Source organism: Narcine bancroftii, chromosome 2 (genome assembly GCF_036971445.1).
Source record: "Narcine bancroftii isolate sNarBan1 chromosome 2, sNarBan1.hap1, whole genome shotgun sequence".
NCBI lineage: Eukaryota > Metazoa > Chordata > Chondrichthyes > Torpediniformes > Narcinidae > Narcine > Narcine bancroftii.
The window spans coordinates 57,514,377-57,536,169 of NC_091470.1; the positions used below are offsets into that span (position 1 = coordinate 57,514,377).

General features: G+C 38.7%; 1 protein-coding gene across 10 annotated transcripts in view; it reads left to right on the forward strand.

The window, feature by feature from the left end:
* LOC138753571 (neuronal PAS domain-containing protein 3) overlaps positions 1–21,302 on the forward strand; it is a 1,142,342-nt gene extending 1,121,040 nt beyond the window's left edge. For all 10 annotated transcript variants that reach the window (XM_069916739.1, XM_069916738.1, XM_069916740.1 and 7 more), the window contains 2 exons: positions 14,247–14,371; positions 17,672–21,302. In XM_069916739.1, coding sequence (XP_069772840.1) covers positions 14,247–14,371; positions 17,672–18,981 — 1,435 coding nt within the window. In that variant the 3' untranslated portion in view covers positions 18,982–21,302. The remainder of the gene's footprint in view (positions 1–14,246; positions 14,372–17,671) is intronic.
* Positions 21,303–21,793: the final 491 nt, after the last annotated feature.

Consider the following 21,793-nt stretch of genomic DNA (forward strand, 5'->3'; position numbering starts at 1 on the left):
ATTGAGCAATAAGTTCTTCATTGTCATCAAATTCATAAAACTTATGAAATAGAAGTCATACATTTTCCAAAAAGAAAAAGGGAGGATGTAAAATTTGCTTTTAATTAGTTCTAAACCATTGCCTGTTGAGAAATACAGAAATCTGGATGCCTCCCACAAGTCAGGCAGTTGATGAGGGTATGTTGAGCAGCAAGATTATTCCCAATTAATCAAAATAAGGAACGAAATGGCAACTGCATTGCGAATACACACAAGCATTAATCTTACCTTAAAAGCAGGTGGAAATGCACATCTGCTCCCTCCTCTAAATTACAGTAAAAGCCTTGGTCTCCAGCACCTATAGATGACTGATAATGTTTTTTCCAATGGCTTGAGACATACTCCTTCAAAGCCTAAGTAAAACACCTGCACTAGGAATAAACAGTTCAGAAGACAAGACAAAAATACTATACTGTACTTACATTGAACAAACTTCATTTGCATGAATATATAAACCTTAAAGTATTTTACTTTATTTTCAGTCACTTTCTTTGAAAACATTTAACTATTGTTACATCTGCAGGCTCATCCCCCTCCACAGCGGAACCCAAAAGACAAAGAAAAACATTATAGATCAGTTGTTTAAACATTTTTCTTTCCACTCACATACCACTTTAAGTAATCCCTATACTATAGATGCTCTGTGATTGGTAAGGGATTGCTTAAGGTGGTATGTGGGTGGAAAAAACACTGTTTTAATTGTACCTAATTGACTTGTTATGTGCACTGTTTCATAATTCCAAAGAAAATGGGCCAATGACAATTTTTCTCAAGCAAAATATTTCAGTAACAATTGGGTCTTGAGAAGTGATTCTCAACCTTCCCTTCCCACTCACATACCACCTTAGGCAATCCTTTACTAGTCACAAAGCACCAATGGGATAGGGATTATTTAAAGTGTTATATGAGTGGAAAGAAAAAGGTTGAGAACCACTGTTATGGATAATTAAACCCCTCTTCTACAAGTTTACAGACAAAGCCTCTAACCAGGATGACTCTTACTAAGCAAGGATAAGGAGAGTCACCCCAACCAGCTCTTTATCCTGAGTGGCATCATTGCTGTTTCACACACTTTATTCAAACAGCTGTTACGAGCAAAGTACAACCAAAGCACTCCACTGGCTGAATATTTGCTCCCATCTTCACCAAAGTTTTATGTATTACTTCAGAAAATGTATACTTTTACAATTTTAAACTTTTGTATTTTATCTATTATATTTTAATTTTTTATATTTTCCTCGATTTGCTGGTTACTTGAATTCCAGATACCATGTGTTTTATTGTATATTCAAAATCAAGCTTTATTTCATACAGTTATTAGGAGATTTAAATCTTTTCCTTTAACTAGTGAAATCTAAACCTGAATATTTCTCGTTTATTTGTTTCAAAGCATCAATCAGTACAGCACAGGAGCAAGCCATTCAGCCCACATGTCTCCATCAAATATGATGTCTAAATTGAACTAAAATCCTGCTGCTTGCACTTCCCTCTATTCTCTACATATATGAATGTCCATCTAGAAGCATTTTAAGCACTTCTATTGCATTTGCTTTCATTCCAGGCACCTACCAGTATCTGTGGAAAAAAAAACCCAAACATCTCCTTTAAGCCGCCCCACACCACCTTAAACACATTTTGCTTAATTTTATTTTGAAAGCTGGGCATATCTCTAAACAGAAAGGACCTGCTGATCTGAAATTATTCTAATAAGTTCACTCGTGCTAAAATTTGCCAGTAAAGAATAACATTAATATAAATTGGGAGAATGACAAAAGAATACATATTTATTTCCAATTGAAGCCACACTTTGCATCTTTACATCATATGTTTTGAGCACCCAGGATAAACTTAGCACATTTAGTACAGAAATAATCAGCCTTTAGATTGAACTCCTTCATAAAATGCACAAAAAAGTGCAGCTTGCAAAAATGACCTGAACCAAGGTGTTGTCAGAATATATCATGTCTGATGCTTTACACTTTTAAATGCTGTGTTATAAATGCATAGGGATTAAAACATTGAAACTGATTGATGCTAGTATTAAGGCATCACACAAGACTCCTCCTAGTACACAACGTGCAACTCAATCAGTTGATCCTCCCATTCATTTCACTCTCTGGTATTTAAGTAGGTTCCTCTTAAATGTAATTTTTCACCACAAACCCCAGTGAGAAAGAGGTTTCTCCCAAATGTCCTTTTGGTGACCATGTTATATTACTGGGACCTTCTTTTACATGCAACCAAAAGATAGATTCAGGTCAAATTCTACTGCAATTTTTTGTTGTTGTATTATTTATACTAAAACAACTAAATTAAGGTTCTAGGTTCCTGCTATTTTCATGTAATAATACAAAAAATGAAATACACACAATATATTTGAACTTTTGCCTGATGTAAAGGCAAGTAGAGTCGTCATTGGCATTGTCCGGCACCCTCCAATAATAAGAGGAAGAGAAGAAAAAGAGAGTTCCTTCAGAGACACAAAATATCTGTGTATTCACCTCTAATGCTTCTGCAGCCACACAGACTCCCATCCAAAGGAATGGCCACCTGAGGTCCAGATCCAAACCTTCTATGTGATCAGTAAGCTTTTAATGCCTGAAGCCCTTCAGGACCCCTTCTTGCCTTGAACACCCTCTCGAATCCCAGTTCCAATAATTAGTTCCCATGAGCCAGTCTGCAACAGCCTACAGCCCCTTGTGTGAGACCTTCGACTGCAGTTCGTCAACAGACTTCAGCCTATATAAGTCTTTTGACTGCAAGTCATCAATAACCCACAGCCTGTGTGGGATCTTCAAGCACTGAGCTCCTCACTGGACCTCTGCTGTGTCACGTTCCTGTAGGGTTGTCTCCCAGGCTTCTCCTTCTCAATGGGGTGTGTCTCCCTGTTTTGGGTGCCCTTCTCTTGACCACTGCTACCTGTCATGGGGTACGCTGCGCAGCACAGGCACGCCACATTGGCCACAGACCGTGGTTGCTGGACATTTTTTTAAAAAATGTCAGCTCCACTAACAGGCCATTTAAACCCTGTATGGAGCCCTGTATCACGACTGGGCACAAGGACCCTGCTGTCTCCACTTCCTGTTCTCCCAGATCTATACCAGTGACAGTGGTGCCATTACAGAAGCTCCAGCAGCCCTGCTTTTTTTTTTAGATATTTCAAATTGATAGGAGAAATACAGAAAATAATTTTATATTCAAATATATTTTTTGTTTCTGCTAATTTGGAAAGAAAGCAAAAAAACATTGCATTTATATGTCACCTATTGTAAGCCAAAAACCACCAATTGAATCACTCAGCAAATTAATTACTTTTGAAATGTGGAAACTATTGTTATTTATTAATAACCATTTGGGGAATACATTTGAAATGGATTTTAACCTTGAAATGACCATGAACTACATCAGAGAACTCTCCTGGATTAGAACAGCTTTGGAGCAATTTATATAAGGATGGTAAAGGAAGGTCTGAAAGAAACTGTGTTGGGTAAAACGGGAGGGAGTAACATACAAATCTGCAGCAGTGGTTTGATTTTGTTCTGACTGAGCAATCCCATATGGATATTTAAAGAATTGATTCTTTTCTAGTTTAATTTTGAATTATTATAATGGAATGGCCCCCAAGAAGAGCAGGGTGAGCTGTCTCCACAACTATTATCCAGTAGCACTCATATCTACTGTGATTAATGCTTTGAGAGGTTGATCATGGCCACTGCAATTCACCTACCGCCACAATCGCTCCACCACAGACACAATATCATTGGCTCTCAACTCAGCTCTGGAACACCTAGACAACATCAACTCATACATAAATGTCAGTTTAGCCTTCAATACCATTATTTCCTCAGTGCTGATCAACAAACTCCAATCCCTGGGCCTCTCCACCCCCCTCTGCAACTGGATCCTTGACTTTCTCATCTGAAGACCATAGTCAGTACGAATTGGAAACAACATCTCCTCCTGATCAGGGGTGCAGTGCTGCAGGAGCTCACAGGAGGCAGTTTCTTCACCTCAGCAGGCTGCTCCAGGCATCTCATGGGGCAGGTACTGCACCTCCTTGTTGCTGTTTTTGGTGAGCCCCTCCTCCTAAAAATTTAGCACTGCACCACTGCTTCTCACTGACGGTCAACAGAGGTGCACCTCAAGGATGTGTGCTTAATCTACTGCTCTTCCAACTCTACACCTATGACTGTGTGGCTAGGCCCAATAAAATGCTATCTCCAAATTTGCCGATGACACCACGGTTGTCTGCAGAATCACAGTCGGCAATGAGGAAGCATACAGGAGGGAGATAGATTAGCTAGTTGAGTGATATCACAACCACAACCTTGCACTCAATGTTAGCAAAACCAGGGGGCCGTAGCCATGCGAAGGACTTGGACAAGCGTTTTTTGTTGAGCTCTCCTTCAAGAGTATCAAGAAGACAGTTAAAATCTCAAAACCAAGAATCTTTTCACCAAAAAAGATAAAGCAGTACCATGAGACCAAAGCAACAAAAAAAAACACGTTTTTACTCAGCCAGGAACATTGAACAAAAGCCCAAAAAGGATTGGCACAAGAACGGCCTTGGGACCAGTGGATCCTAGAAGAGCAGGGGAGTCGAGACAAGACCTAAGTATTATCCTGGAGAAAATGGAAAATTTGTGTAACAGATTTACAGGCTTCGAAACTGCAACAAGAAACAGGTCAAAGTGGAATAATGAATTTAAAGATATTGTTGAAGAATTAATGCAAATGAATGACCCAAATGGAAAATGATTTTGCAAAAACACAGTAAAATTAAAAGCTATGGAAGAAGATGCATAGAAATGGGATTCAGACAATCAAGGTATGCTGGACAAGGTCGACCATATGGAGAATTTCACAAGATGTAACAATGTCCAAATTATTAAGTTGAAAGAGGGGATCAAAGGGAGAGACCCAGTGAACTTCTTTGAAACATGGATCCTACAAGTGCTGGGAGAAAATAAATTCAAAGAAAAATTACAGATAGAAAGGGGTCACCAGACCCTTGGATCCAGAAGAGCCAGCAATCAATGACCACTACAAGACCTGGTAAGACATTTGAGTTACCAGGAATGGGAGATGATTCTGGGAGCAGCATATGAATACTCTAAACAAAACAATGGACAACCTGAGATTAACCATGGAACAAGTGCTATTCTTTCAAGATTTTAGTCGTACTTTGATTAAACAAAGAGAGGATTTTGACGATGTAAAAAGACAACTGTGTTCTAAAAATTTGAAATTCTCGATGATGTACTCCGTGACTCTGAAGGTCAAAGTAGTGGAAGGTAATCAGTGATTTTTCAAGACTAAGAACAAGGTGGAAGATTTTTTACAAATATTATGAAAAGATTAAAGGTTACCAAATAAGAAGACTGAGAAAAATGTTTATAATGGGATAAGTAAAAGTTGTATTTTCAAACTATCTTGTATTTACTGTTAAAAAGGAAATATTATCAAAATGTAGTAGGGTTGAAACTCTGGCCTAAAGGGAATAATGGTGCCTGGAGAGGAGCATTTTTACAAGATGGCGCTAAAGGGAGGAGTTCTTTTTCCTCGTAAGATTTCACAGGCTTTCAGGATTTTCTGTTAAAGTCACTGTCATGATAATGAATATGTATGAGATGTACCGGAAGTCACGTGATATGAGAGAGAGATAAGAACACAAGCAGGAGAACAAAGGAAACGGGAGAATAAAGACACTCAGAAGTTTACCTGATAAACTTGTGTTTAATGTTTTATTAACTTCACATTTCGGGTCTCAAATGTGACATTGGCGACGAGGATGAAAGAAGCTTGAAGAAAATTAAAGACTAAACAAGATTACAGAGGATTACAGACAACTTCAAGGTGATAAGAATTTTCTCTTGTCTCAGTACTTTTGGGGCTGGAATATTTCCTCATGGCTGGTGCAGACAGTGACTTTCTAACACATAGTGGAATTGCTCATTTTGACCCAACGGGTGATGCAAGCACTGTAAGTGTGAAGTGGAAGGCATGGCTGGAAGAATTTGAATCCTACGCCGACAGTCGTGGCCTATTTCTAGATACCGGTACAGTTGAACAAAAAGCGCAGAGAAGGGCGTTACTTCTTTTCACTGCAGGACCCTCAGTTCGGGAAACATTTAAGACACTTTTGAGTACTGGAAGAAAGGATGAGTACCGGAAAGCGGTAGATGCATTAAATGCACACTATGTAGTGACACCGAATGCTACATTTCAACGCCATTTGTTTTGGAGAACAAGACAAGAAGATGGCCAGACAATTGCTCAGTATGTGACGAGACTACACTAGCTAGCTGTTGGATGCAATTACATGCCAGCTGATTTGGACAACCAATTATTGGATCAAGTCGTAAAGCACTGCAGATCAGATAAACTCAGAATTCGTCTTCTGGAAAGAGGGAGTGAGTTGGAACTCACCGATGCTTTAACCATTGTTGCTGCATTAGAGGCTGTTGAAGGGCAATTTCATACCATGATCCTGAAAGACAACTCAAGCCAGCAAATTAAGAGGCTCTCACATCGCCATAATCAGCCAAGATATACGTCGACACAGGACATGGAGTGTTATAGATGTGGAAACCGAGGTCACTTTGGAAAAGACCCATATTGCCCGGCCAAAGGCAAAGTTTGCAGAAAGTGTGGAGGTAAGGACCGCTTTGCAAAGAAGTGCAAAAGCAAGTCCAATGCAGTCCAGAAGAGGAAGAGTACAACTTCCAAAGGCAAAGCCTGGGGGTAAGGAAAGTATCCTGGAAAGAAAGATACCATTCGCCAGATAGACGGTGACAATGATGATACCCAGGAGGAACAGAGTTGTTACCAATTTACGTTGAATGAAGTACATCATGAGAAAGTCCCAGTGATCATTGGTGGAGTGACAGTGCAGGTCATTGTAGACTCAGGCAGTGACAGTAATGTGATTGATCGACATTTATGGGAGAAGTTGAAAAGGAAAAAGATCATCTGTACCTCAAAGAAGTGTTCCAAAAAACTGTATCCATACACAGCAACCAAGCCATTGCAGACCATTGGATGTTTTACTGCAACTGTTGAAGCTGGAGGTAAGTACACCGAAGCAGAGTTTATGGTCATAGAAGAGAGGGGAGAACCAGTGCTGAGTAGAAGCACAGCGCAAGACCTGGCAATACTTCATATTGGAGCTTATGTCAATTCAATTCAGTCATACGAGGATATGAAGCAAGAATTCCCCGCAGTCTTCCAAGGAGTAGGAAAGCTGAAAGGTCGACAATTGAAGCTAGCGGTAGATGAAACGGTCAAACCTAAGGCACAACCAATGCGCCGAACTCCGTTTGAACTTCGTGGGAAAGTCGAAGCCAAAATTAAAGAATTGATCGAACAAGACATTATAGAACTGGTGGAACATTCGACACAATGGGTCAGTCCAGTAGTGATTGTGCCCAAACTAAAGGGTGACATAAGACTATGTGTTGACATGAGAATGGCCAATGAAACTATAATTAGAGAACGACACCCTATACCAACGGTGGAGGAAATACTTCAAGAACTAACTACCAGCAAAGTATTCTCAAAAATTGATCTGAAATGGGGCTATCATCAATTAGAGCTGGATCCAGGTTCCCGAGATGTAACTACATTTGTGACTCACTGTGGATTGTATCGTTACAAGAGACTATCATTTGGAATTAATGCAGCTTCGGAGATCTACCAGTATGACATCCATCGAGTGATTCAAGGCATTCCTGGAGTTGCCAACATTTCTGACGACATCATAGTCCATGCACCAACAAAAGAAGAGCATGACAAACGGTTGAGGCGTGTACTATCTAGACTACAGGAAGCAGGCCTTACCGTGAATGGAAACAAGTGCCTGTTCGATGTGTCAGAAATGGACTTCATGGGACACAGACTTACACGGAAAGGACTAAACCCTGCAGAGGCCAAGGTGAAAGCTATTGCAGAGGCACGTGCACCTCAGAATGCAACAGAGGTGAGGAGTTTCCTAGGATTGGTCAATTTTTGTGCAAAGTTCATTCCTAATTTCGCTACAGTGGCAGAACCACTAAGGAAACTAACCAGGAAAGGTGTACCATTTCATTTTGGATCTGAGCAGAAGAAAGCGTTCACAGCGCTGAAGCAAAGCCTGACAGATGCAAAAACTCTTGGATATTACGATCCGGCGGCATCAACCAAAGTCATAGCGAATGCCAGCCCGGTTGGTTTAGGAGCCGTGTTGGTCCAGATGCATGATGGAAGACCACGAATCATTGCCTATGCCAGCAGATCGTTATCAGATGTGGAAAGAAGATACTCTCAGACAGAGAAAGAAGCACTCGGACTTGTATGGGCCTGTGAGAGGTTCCATGCATATTTATACAGCATTGAATTTGAACTCATCACAGATCATAAGCCATTAGAGGTGATCTATGCACCTAGATCCAAACCATGTGCCAGAATAGAGAGATGGGTACTCAGACTACAACCCTACAAATATAAAGTAATCCACATTGCAGGGAAAGCAAACATTGCTGATCCGCTGTCCAGATTGGTGAAGGATGGTGGTCCACATTCCAAGTCAGAATTGGGAACAGAAACAGAGAGCTTTGTACGCTTCGTAGCTATTCAGGCGACACCGAAAGCTGTGACTACGAAGGAGGTCGAGAGAGAATCCGAACGTGATCCAGAACTCAAGGAAGTAAGAGAATGCATACAGAGTGGACAATGGGACAAGTGTACTCACAAGGCTTACATTCCCATTAGAGACCAACTGTGTTGCATCGGACAGTGTGTATTGAGTGGTTGCAGATTGGTGATACCGCAAAGATTGAGACCGAAGATCGTATCCTTAGCGGATGAAGGACACCTAGGCATTGTTGGTACCAAGCAAAACCTCAGAACCAAGGTATGGTGGCCAAGTTGTGATAAAGACGCAGAGAGATTTGTTAAAACTTGTCACGGATGTCAAATCACAAGTAGGAGTAATCCGCCAGAACCGATCCGGAGTACGCAACTTCCGACAGGACCATGGATCGACGTAGCTGTTGATTTTCTTGGACCTTTACCGACGGGTGAATCAATTATGGTAGTGATAGATTACTACAGCAGATACTATGAGTACGTGGTGTTGAAGTCCACAACCACTGAAAAAAACAATACAAGCGATAGCAGAGATATTCGCAAGATATGGATTACCTGTTACATTATACTCTGACAATGGTCCACAATTCATTTCAGAGACATTTGCGGAATACATGAGGACCACAGGTATCCACCATCATAAAGTAACTCCGAAATGGCCGCAAGCCAACGGAGAAGTAGAGAGACAAAATCAGTCCATTGAAAAACGATTGAGGATTGCACACGCAGAAGGACAAAATTGGCGAGAAGCATTGCTATCTTATGTGGCTGTCTATCGAGCAACACCTCATGCAACCACTGGAAAAAGTCCTGCAGAAGCATTTTTTGGGAGAAAAATCCGCACAAAAATGCCAGAAATAAAGGAAATCCGAGACGACCAGGAGATGAGGGACCACGATGCTGAAAAGAAAGGTGCAGCAAAGCTGTACACAGATTCGAAACGTGGAGCCAAGTACTCAGACATCATGCCAGGAGATAATGTTCTAGTGAGGCATGAAACTGGTGGTAAGCTAGACACACCTTATTACCATCAACCCTATACTGTCGTATCCAGAAGTGGCAGTATGGTGACAGTCAAGTCTCCGACTGGAGTCCTGTATAAGAGAAATGTATCAAGTGTAAAAAGGTACCAGTCCAGAGATAAATCGAGCGAAGAGGTTGAAAGGCCAATACGAGATGCTGAAACTGAGAGACCTGATGATGTTCCAGAGGCAGTTACCAGCACTCCTGATGAAGTGACTAGAGCGCCAGAAGCACCCGAAGCCGTGGTGAGCAGTATTTCCGACGCCGAGAGTGAACAACCGAGAAGCGACGACAATATCGCAGGCAGGCCGAAACGAAACCGGAAAGTGCCCAAACGATACAAAGACTTTGTGCCATAGTTTTGATAAGAACTTTGGGACAGTATTTTAATCTTATATCATAAAGTGTATGTATGAATGCTGTAGGAAGTAAATTTTATGTAGTTGAGTTATAGTATTACCATTAGTTATGATGTTTGTATGTTTCCGAGGGATATTGGTAAGTGAAGGTAAAGTTTATTTCTGATTAAAGGAGGGATGTCATGATAATGAATATGTATGAGATGTACCGGAAGTCACGTGGTATGAGAGAGAGATAAGAACACAAGCAGGAGAACAAAGGAAATGGGAGAATAAAGACACTCAGAAGTTTACCTGATAAACTTGTGTTTAATGTTTTATTAACTTCACATTTCGGGCCACAAATGTGACAGTCACCATCAGGCCATGGATATTGTATGTGTTTCTTAAAGTGAAAAGATCACTATTATTTAAAAAAGCAAATAATATTTGTTTAAAAATTGGTATGGATAGAATGTTAAAGTTTATTAGTCTTAATGTTAATGGGCTAAACAGCCAGGTGAAAGGAAGTGGGTCTTTGCATACTTAAAAAAATTAAAGGCTGATATAGTTTTTCTACAAGAAACACAGCTTACTAAACCTGAACATGCTAAATTAAAAAGAGGAACAAGTATTATCGTCTTCATTTGGAGTAGTGATCTTAATAAGAATATGCCAGTAATAATAGAAGACAAAACCAGAAGATTTGTAATGGCATATTGTAAAATTCATGCAAAATCATGGATATTTATGCACCAAATTATAATGATGAAGCCTTTATGAAGGATATCTTTTTAAAAGCAGCAGTGGGAAGACAAAATATATTAGTTGGGGAAGATTTTAATTTCTGTTTGGACCCATTATTGGATAATTCAGCAAGAACAAGGTAACAAGGGCAAAAGCACTATCATTTATGAAGGATTTAAATTTAATTGATATATGGAGGCAACTTAACCCTGTAGTAAGAGATTATTCACTCTTCTCAAGGGTACATAATTCACATACAAGGATTGATTTGCTTTTAATGTCTGCCAGTTAAAAAGTAGAGTGATTAAAAAATGGAATATTCGGCAAGTCTTCTATCAGATCACTCACTATTAATTTTAACTATTGTGATAATGGAAAACAAGAAAATATGTATAGATGGCATCTCAATGCCACATTGTTAAGAAGGAAAGATTTTTGTGAGTTCATTAAGAAATGGATAGAACTGTTTAGTAAATTTAATCTCCCTTCCACCGAAAATAGCTTTTTAATATGGGATTCGCTTAAAGTTTACTTAAGTGGACAAATTATTTCTTATACAAAAAACTCAAAAGAGAATAAACTATAGAATTGGATGGTTTGTAGAAAGATATACCAAAACTGGAAAAAAAACAGGGTTGCAAGAAAAGTATAGGCTATTGGAGAACAAAAAAACTAAGATATACATTTCAAATGCATAGAATGGAAAAAAAAACTAAATTTAAAAACTAAACAAAAATACTATGAATTAGAAGAATGGCCACACAAAGTCTTGTCTTGGCAAGTAAAGGCAGAGGAGTTATCAAGGCTGATAAATGCAATCAAAACAGAGGCTGATATTTTAACATATAATCAAAATGAAATAAATAGTATTTTAGACAATACTATACAATCAGAATTACTAGGAGACAAAAATAAGATGGATGATTTCTTTTAGCGAATATTGAACTTCTAAAATTAAAGGATAGATAACAGACCAATTTAGATGCCCCTTTCACAAGAGAAGAAATTGAGAAGGCTTTGGGCACTTTACAAGCTAACAATTCCCCGGGGGAGGATGGGTTCCTGCCCGAGTTCCAGAGACAATTTAAAGATTTGTTGATGCTTCTTATGATGGATGTGCTGGACCGGGCGGTGGAGACCCAGAGTCTTCCAGAATCTTTTTCAAATGCTATAATTACTAAAGAAAAATAGAGACCCATTAAAATATTACTTTTTAATGCTGACTATAAGATATTGGCAAAGGCGCTAGCCAATAGATTGGGACAGTATCTGCCAAAATTAATACATATGGATTTGTTAAAGGAAGAAATTCATTAAATAGTCTGGGCAGACTATTTAACATAATACATATGGCAAAATTATCCAGGTATAATAGTCTCCCTGAGACTATTAATAGAGTGCAGAATGTTACTGTCTCTATTAATCTCTATTGGCTTAGTAGAATCCCTCCCTCAGCAATCATTACCATAACCTCATCCTTGATAATCCACTCCAATATCTCTCCAACCACTGGCTTCCGATTAGCTCGTCTATAATTTCCTTTCTGCTGCCTCTTCCCTTCTTGAAAAGAGAGGTGAAATTTGTAATTTTCCTGTCCTCCAGGACCATGTCAGAATCTATTGATCCTTGAAGATCATTACCAATATTTCCACTGCTTCTTTCACAAGGCAGGTGGTATGTGATTTTGAGGGAACTTGTTTTTGAATTTCTAGTTGGTAGAAATTGGACATCATGGAAGATTGTAAACAAAATTCATGATTTGACACAGTGCATTTCATGGATGGCACACATGACAGTATGATATTTTGCTTGATGACTTTGGCCTTATGATATTAAGTTACTTAACTTTTTCTGCAACTACATCCATTAAAGGAAATCTTGGCTTATACCTTGTCAATGATACAAGTGATTTGAGGAATCAGTGTGATCCATTTACGGCAGAATACCAGTCTCTGGTGGGGACTCAGAATGGTAATGTTGTCGAATATCAGGCAAATATATTTAGATTCTACTCTTTTCAACATGTTTTATTGGCTGGCACTTTTGCAGTGGGAATATCATTTGCCAGCGCTTCAGTCCAGCCATATTTATTGGCTACATTGAAGCTAAACAGGGTAATTATTATGGCACCTGACATGCTGGGAAGCTAGTCATGGATGAAGTAGCTGCAGGTGTGCAGTTCAATACTGTTATGATCATTAGTTATGATCATTAGTTTTCAATGACCCCAGCCATCATTTTGTATCTGTTATCTCTGCAGATACTCCTTGACCAATTTACTTAAGTCTACCAAATGGTGCTTTGATGAACCTATGCTCACCATTCCTCCACATCTTTCCAAATAATGTTCTGAAGTATGAATTCTATTTTTCTCCCCTCAAGTGCTCTTTGTTGTGCATTCCCAGCATGTTATGCTTTTATTTCAGATTTCCAACATTTGCATTGTTTTGCTTTTAAATTCTAGTTAGTGCCAACCTGACTTGGCTTGGATCAAAGTTAATACCAAGCACTTATTTGTTTGCCATGTAAACAGTGAATATAAATTGCTTCTGGAAAATGTAGCTCAAAAGGCAAGTCATTTTGACTTTACCATGAACTACAGCAGTTACAATTTGAAATTATTTCTAGCAAATAATGAGAAGATTGTGACAAAATGAATGTCTGAATGAAATTACAAAAAGCATAAAAACAGTAGTTATTAGAAATCTGGCTTTAAAACAGGAAATTATGAAAATGCTGAGCAGGTCAAGTGGCATCTATGGAGACAGAAGCTGTTAATGCTTCAGATCGATGACCTTTCACTATTTTGTGACATGAATGAAATTGTGCTTTTAAAAATTCAAGGTTCCTTTATAGAGGACAAATATTTGAAAACAAATTAAAGTACATATATTCACAAAATTTGTTTACTTTTATTTGCATATAAAGCATTCAAAGAGGAGCTACTAGTCCAGAGAAAAAGAAGAGAGTTCCCTTCAGAGAAATCATGTGCCTGTGGTTCCCACCTCCTCCTTCAATTCCACCCGCCTCTAGCCCTCCCATAGTCTCTGTTGCCACACGACTGTCTATTTCTGCAATGAATCCAAGCTCGAGGCAACTGTCTCCCTCCTTGGCTCCTCGTTCTGAATCCTCAATGTGATTGGGAAGCTGTCAATGACTGAAGCCTTTCGGGAAGCCAGCTCAACATTAGCACCCTCACGAATCCCGGTCCCGTCAGCTATTTCCCATGAATTAGACTCCAGTATGCAGCATTCTGGTGTAATTTTGACATTCTTGATTGTAAAAAACTGATGATGTTAACTTTGAGATTGTCCAGAGAAATCATTTTGTCCAGAGGAGAATTTTTAAGGTCACGGAGAATGAGTTTTAAGAGTCCTACTCTAATGTTCGAGAATGATAAACATTCAGAGCCCGAGTGGGCATTTTTGAATAGGTGTAAACACGCAGAGTCTAATGTAAGTGTTATTTCCCTAGTGACTTTGAGTATAAGGACATCCCGATGGACATTGCACAGCTTCCTAATCTTCCTGAGAAAACCTCGGAATCGTCTGAGACGTCTGACTCTGAATCTGATTCTAAGGAAAATTCCGGTATTGGTGGTAAATATCAAATCCATCTTCAACCAATTCTGCTGAATGTTTCAGTGAATATCTATTGGACATGTATTCTTCCTCCATTTTATTAGCACTGTCATTATTTACACCTGACCAATATTTGAAAACAATTTAATGACTGTATAATGCAAAAGATGTGAATTCAAGTCAAAGGGCACTGCTCAGGGCTCTGTTGACCAGAAGCAAACGTTGGAGTGTCCGGTGATGCACAGCATCTTTTACAGCATCCTCTGTCTGGGATGTCTGTCATGACATTGACAGGAATAGATTAAGGATTAATAGGTTGATGCTGCATGGATGGCAGATCTTTGGTAAAGACATCAGCTGCCTACAGGCAGCGCTCACTATTATTTCAGTTGTCTGCGAACCAGTTTGATTATCCTTAAACAAGTAAATTTAATTCTCCTCAGTTTTTGAGTTTGACCCAGGGTATATGTAATTGTGTAGTGAAATTACTGGGATGCCAGCTCCTGGACTCCACCTTTGTGGGCTTCCAAGTAATAAAAGCAGATAAACTTAGTGGCCTGGGTTTGCCAATTGGTACCTGTTGCCTCTACTTGCTGCCGATACCAGCTTCATGCCTGTGAGATTGAATATGCAGCTTGAGAGCCCCTTGGACTCGATGGTTGAGGCCTTGCAAAGTGATTGGGTTAGACCAGAAAGCCAGAAAATGGCCCAGCCACAGATTGGAAGAGAAAGTCTGTGATAAATGGTATAACCACACCAACATCCTTACCATCCATCAAACCTGTCAAGCGTTTGAAATGTTTCTGAGAATCATCCCTGACATTCAGAAGCATTCCAAAACAATTAAACGTGAAGTAATTTTTAAAATTAAATTAAACATTTCAAGAGAATAAAACTTTACTGGTAATGTTATTAATCTTAAATATATAACTTACCCAATTCTTTATTCCTTGGTGCTTTAAAATCTCCACTAAAATAATTGGATTTGTACAATTGGTGTCAGGAATCTGACTTGGGCTGGGTGCATTAATAGATTTGTCCACCAGCCGATTAGGGCTGTATAGGTACATGGCAAAGTCCTGAATTTGCTTGCACATACCAAGAAAATGCCATATATTCACTTTGGAGCTGGCAGCATTAACGAACAACATTCAGCCCACTGTCACTTTTTATTGTGATATTTATGTCCCTTTTTCACGCCAAGAGCTTGGTCCTGGGAACTCAACATAATTGGTGGTACCATAACACAGACTTGCAGAGATTTCATTAGGATGCTTGGATGAAAATCAAGCCCTTGATATTTAAATATTGTGCAATTTAAGAGTTTCATAAATCCATGTTATTCCTTCCTGCAGCACTTGCTGTCAGATACATCATTTTGTTTGTGGTCTCAATGAGCTCATCTAGCAGCCTGCTCCCCAGACCACCAGCATTTAGTTAACATGGATGATATGTATAAGTCTTCTGATGTTGAGGAATATCCTAGCCAGATTATTAAATTCCCTAATACAATTATAAACTAACTGCACAAGCCAGGGGTATGTATGCAGCTGACTTAAAATTACCCTTCTAATATTGCATCGCTGTGCAACATCTTGCCTGTGTGCCATTGACAAATCCATCTTCTAATATAAGTTCAAGTTTATTATCATCTGACAATTTGTCGAAATAGCATTTCTCTGGAACATGGTGTGGAGTGACACAGAGCAGCAGAAAGTACTGAGTGTAATTATTTAAACTATTGTCATTGGAATGACTTGTGTAATATTAAAATGGCATTAATGGCTGTAGTATGAAGATCATATGAGAGTCAAGCAGATAATGCAAGTTGTATCACCCAATCCAACCAATACTGGAAAAATAACCAAGAAGCTGTTCTTCCAGCTTTTTTTCAATTACTCACTTCTGAGACCATCTTCCAAAAATAATAGCAAATGCTGAATACTCCAAATGGAGTTACTAATATCAAGATAGTGAGCTTGTCACAATTGCTGTCATTACCATAACAGGAAGACAGATTGTCAGCAGAGGTCACATGTCAAAAATGTTGCAGGCATGTTAAAATGCAAGGGGTTACCAGAATTTATATTTCAATATGTTTATTTATATTTCTTGTGAGTTCCACATTTTTTTTTCACTAGTAAAGTTTCTGCTGTATTCTTTATTGGTTCTGTAAGTATTTATATTTTGGCTTATTGTAGCTTTAAGTTGATATCTCACAGGCAAAAGGAGGCTAAATAAGAGAGCAAGTATTACCAAATGCAGTCTTTTATCTATCTACCTGTGAAAATGATATTATATTTGGAAGCATTGGGGCTATCAGTCTTTTTGCCCCGATGCAGCCAAAACTTCTGGATAAAAGAAAAAGAATGAGCTATTGAAATAAAAATCAAGCAGTTTTCTTTCAGCAAGGAGAATATGATGTAAAATGGTTTTAATGGAAGCAGCAGTACCTGGTGCAGAGGTATAATTTAATGTTTCTCATTTTGGATGAATATTTTCAGTAAATTTTGCAGTCATCGATTGATTCAACATGAGCATTTTAAAGATTGTAGAGCATTTTGTATTTGATATTTTGTGCTTTGCTAAATGATTACTGTTTTGGATTATAATCAAGTAGGCAATACATCATGCTAGAGCAATTACAGTTGGAGAATGGACAAGCAGCAGTGCACTGTGGCAATGACCCATGTTTTCTTATGGCCAAATCCTGAAGCAGCTTAGCCCCCTTTTCCCTTTTGCCAGATAGTTGCGCGCTTCATGTGTAGGCCTGCTGAATCTTGCCACTTCTAAACAGCGAATGGGAAGAAATAATTGGAAACTGGAAATGAGCAATGGGGAAGGTATAGAGGCTCACATTAGAGGCAAGCATCACCAAGATTACTTTCTGGACCTTTTCTAGAATGTCTAATGCTGCTTCTCTCTTGGTGAATTTGTATCTACACCCAGCACTTTTATTTTTAAAAAAAACCCTTTCTTCTGGTTTAATTTACAAATACTTTTGAGAATAACAACTTGCCTCTGGTTCTTTGAAAAATGCTGATCCCTTCTGCATTTCAACATTGAATACCTTGAATTTGCAAACTGTAAATTTGGCTATCTTATTTGAGGTAACTGTCTAACAATATAACTTTAAAATTCACATGCCCACGCAACAAAAAGTATGAAATGGTGTACAATCATGAATTTTATTTATGCAGTTGCTAATTCCTGTATTATTTCCCAGAAAGAATTGCTCAGCTACTCTTTTTAACAAAAGTATATGAATAATGTCTGTAACATCAAGGGACTGATTAATTTCTTCCTCATCCCCTCCAGAGGACAATGAGAATTCCAAGTCAGACGAGAAGGGAAACCAGTCTGAGAACAGTGATGATCCAGAATCAGACCGGAAGAAACAATCTGGGAGCCACTCTGACCATGAAATGAACTGCAAAGATGATGACAGCAGCTCCAGCAACCAGGACAGCAGGGATAGCGATGGTAGTTTTGAAAATTCCGAATATGAGAGTCAGAAAGTAGCTGAGGACAGTTTTGGCACTTTTGGTTCCATTCAGATCAAAGTAGAACGATATCCAGGCTGTGAATCAGAGATGCGCTTGCCAAGCCGTGAATCAGTAACGTCAGACAGTGCCAAGGATTCGGACAGTGCCGGAGAGTTGAACATCCAGCCATCCAGCAAACACCAGAAGAGGAAGAAGAGGAGAAAAAAACAAAAAGGAGGGAATGTCACACGTAGGAGGCTGTCAAGTGCTTCGAGCCCTAGTGGACTTGACTCAAATTTAGTTGACCAGCCACAACTGCTGTCTTCACCAAACAGTGCCTCAGTGCTTAAAATTAAAACAGAAATAACAGAACCTATAAATTTTGATAATGATAGCAGTATTTGGAATTACCCTCCCAACAGAGAGATTTCAAGGAATGAATCTCCTTATAGTATGACCAAGCCCCCAAGCTCTGAGCAATTCCCCTCTACACAAGCTAACACCAGTTTACATGTCACCATTCCAGACTCTGTTCTCACCCCACCAGGGACAGAAAACACTGCCAGTCGTAAAACTCAGTTTAACACTTCATCCAGTACTAGTTTAGCTCCTGCCACAGACCCTCTGTCTCCTCCTCTATCAGCCTCCCCACGTGATAAGCAGATTAGCAGCGCCAGTACGACCAGTTCTGTGCTGTATACCAGTGACCTGGAAACACTGCAGAGATTACAAGCTGGTAATGTGGTGCTTCCCCTAGTTCATAGAGTGACAGGAACCCTGGCTGCCACCAGCACTACTCCTCAGAGGGTGTATACCACTGGTACCATTCGGTATGCCCCAGCTGAGGTGACCTTTGCCATGCAAGGCAACCTGCTGCCGAACACTCATGCTGTCAACTTTGTGGATGTTAATAGTTCCAGTTTTGGGTTAGAACCCAAAACACCAATGGAAATGCTTTATCACCATGTACATCGAATCAATATGTCAGGGCCATTCGGGAGCACTGTGAGTGGGGCCAGTCTGGCCCAAATGCCAGCCGGAAATGTGTTCACAACAGCAGAGGGACTCTTTTCCACACTTCCGTTTCCTGTGTACAGTAATGGTATTCACACCACACAAACGCTGGAACGTAAGGAGGATTAATGACCGTATACTGTGTTCAGTGTTAAATTCTGAGGCATAGACAATGCTTTCAGCTGAATTTTAGTGCTAGCACTTTGAACTTGAGCAGGTCAGCTCATGCTATCAGTACTACAGTTCTCATGTCTCGAACTATGACTAATCATTCTGTAATGTAAAGAGTTATTTTTTTGCCTTCAGAAAGTTGAATTACCAGTTAATTGTAAATGTTCCTTCCAAGGTGTATTTTCCTTTGCATCTTTGTGAAGATGCCTTTAATGTGTACATGTCTCTGCCATAAGATGCAAATGTAATGGTAAAGAGATTGTAAAATGAAAGAATCACAGATTTTAATCTATAATGATCTTGATATGATCAAGGTTGAAGGAGGTAAGTACAGAAAGATAACCCTGTTTGACTAAGTCAGACTTAAAGGGATTCTTTTTTTTCTTTTTAAATATAGGGCATAGTATTTTGAAATTTTATGCAGAGTTTAATTCTTTTTTATGATTCAGATTTTTCTTACTTGCACATAAAGCAATTTGGGTTCTTACATAATTTGATTCTGGCCTGTGACTAGAATGTTAAACTCTTGAAAACTGTAGGAAGATGGAATCCATGTGTAGTTAATGAACCATAAGTAGACATCACTTCTGCTACCATGGTGCTACAATTATTAATCTATGTTGTCTTCATAAAATATGCACCATATGGGCTGGAATTTATGGGAGAGTGCTGTTTTGTACTAGACAAATGTTAGTTGCTAGCTTGCGGCTGCAGTCTCCTCATTTCTTACGACCAGAATCTGTGTAGCATTTTGTGCAGCCATGCAAATTTTACCTCCAGACTAAAAAAAACAAAGCCTCATGCAGTTTTTATAGTCGCTCTGCCTTTTTTCAAAGTGCTTTAAGGAAACTCAATAAGATTGAGTTGAGGCGAAAAACTTCCATTTATTTTCAGCTATATTTTTTCTCAGTATAACTGAGACTAATCTGCAACTTAAAAATAACATTGTTTTAGAATTTAAGAAGAATATTTAACATGTTATGCTTCTTTATTCTTTTGTTTACTGGAATAGAGGACGTTGTAATTGTACTTTAGGTAGTACTGTAACAGAAATTCAAGATTGGGTTTATAAGCTTGGAGTCGGTACACAAATCAAAACTGCACATAAACTTATAATTCTATTTTTCTGTCATCATTTTGCCAAAAACCACATTCTAGTGTTTGACACTATTTGTTATTGTCAGTATAAATGCTTCTTTCACTCCATCTTTGGCAGCTGTTCATTAAGGCATCTAATAATGAGAGTGAGATCAGTAATGTGTACAATGTGTAAGTGTCCTTGACTGTCAGTTCCATTGCAAAATTTAATGTGTGTTACTATATGCTGTTATATACTCAGCTGATGTGGCAATATTGTCTTTTGTCTTCACTGTGCTTTATCTCTAGTCTGTAATGGTCAGTTTCATTACCGCAATCTTCGTGAACCCGTGATTCTTGGGAGGTGATGTTTTTGTGTGATGGCCTTCCTCTGTAGTGTCACCTTGTGCTGCTTCCACTGTCTGTATACCTTTTGTTTCTGCTGTTGCTTTGCTGTGTATTCTTCAGACTTCTCTCAGAGATAAAAGACTCTTAACTAGCTCATGGTTAATGGAACCATTTTCACGAAGGAATTCTGGGTATGACATCTTCCATCTTGCCAAACAATGCACTAAATAGCCAGGCTCATATGTATGTGACAGATTGCCGCCATGGAGCCTCAGCTATAACATTCCCAGAGTCCCTTGTGCTCTAACTGCAAACAACAGCTAAAACAGCAAAAAAAAAGCTGTTTTTTTTAAATGTGTCTGTGTTGGTGTCGGATGGTTTCTGGTGATTTGAACTAACAATAATCACAGCTGCTGTCAAATCACATAGTGTTTCAAATTACAGTATGAAAATTTCATCACCTGTGAAGGCTGTGTCTGTGTTTTTAACTATTTCTTGTACAAGTATACAAAATATTTTATGAGGAATTGGTGCCAAGTAGCTAAACAATGGGGTGAGGGTTCTGTTAGTATCAATGTTAACAGTGTTACAAACTCTACAAATCAAAACAATTAAAAGTAAATTTAAAGAGACAATTATGGTACATTTATTTTTGTGGTTCAAACTTCAAGCTAACTGAAGCTAACCTTCTGAGTGCCTAGGTTATTTAAACGAACATTTCATTGATCACAAATAATGCTGCAATGTACATACTTCATTTACAACAGGATTCTTTTATACTTTTGTAGATTATTTCATCAATTCAAAGAAACATGTCATACATGGTTATGTAACTTGATTTTATCATCCTGCAAATGCCATATTCATAATAAACTTTTCTTGGATTTGTTACTATCTGGCATCTTTCTTTTACACATGTATCCAAACTATTAACACATTAAAGCTAGTAATGAAGCTTTAACATCTCATGCACATAATATTATCATAATCAGTATTTATTATCATATATTTATGAAGGTATGTAAAACACTGTAAAACACAGGTTTAAGGATATTTCTGTCTGCTGGAATTATAAAAGATGTTTATTAACACATGTATAACACAAAAGTCAGTTATGGTAAAGAGCTGCCCAAAATCTATTCATTACAAAGCAAGTACAGTCAATATTTACTGATGTGTTAGTATTGATCTAAATGTCTGCCTTAATCAGAGTGATATATGACCTTGTTTTAAAAGCTAATCCCATTTGGGAATTGAAGGCAGTAGTGCCCTTTCAATTTATCTATTGAGGACTAGGTTGGAACACCCAATATTCTTATAATTTCACATAGAGCCTGGAATATTC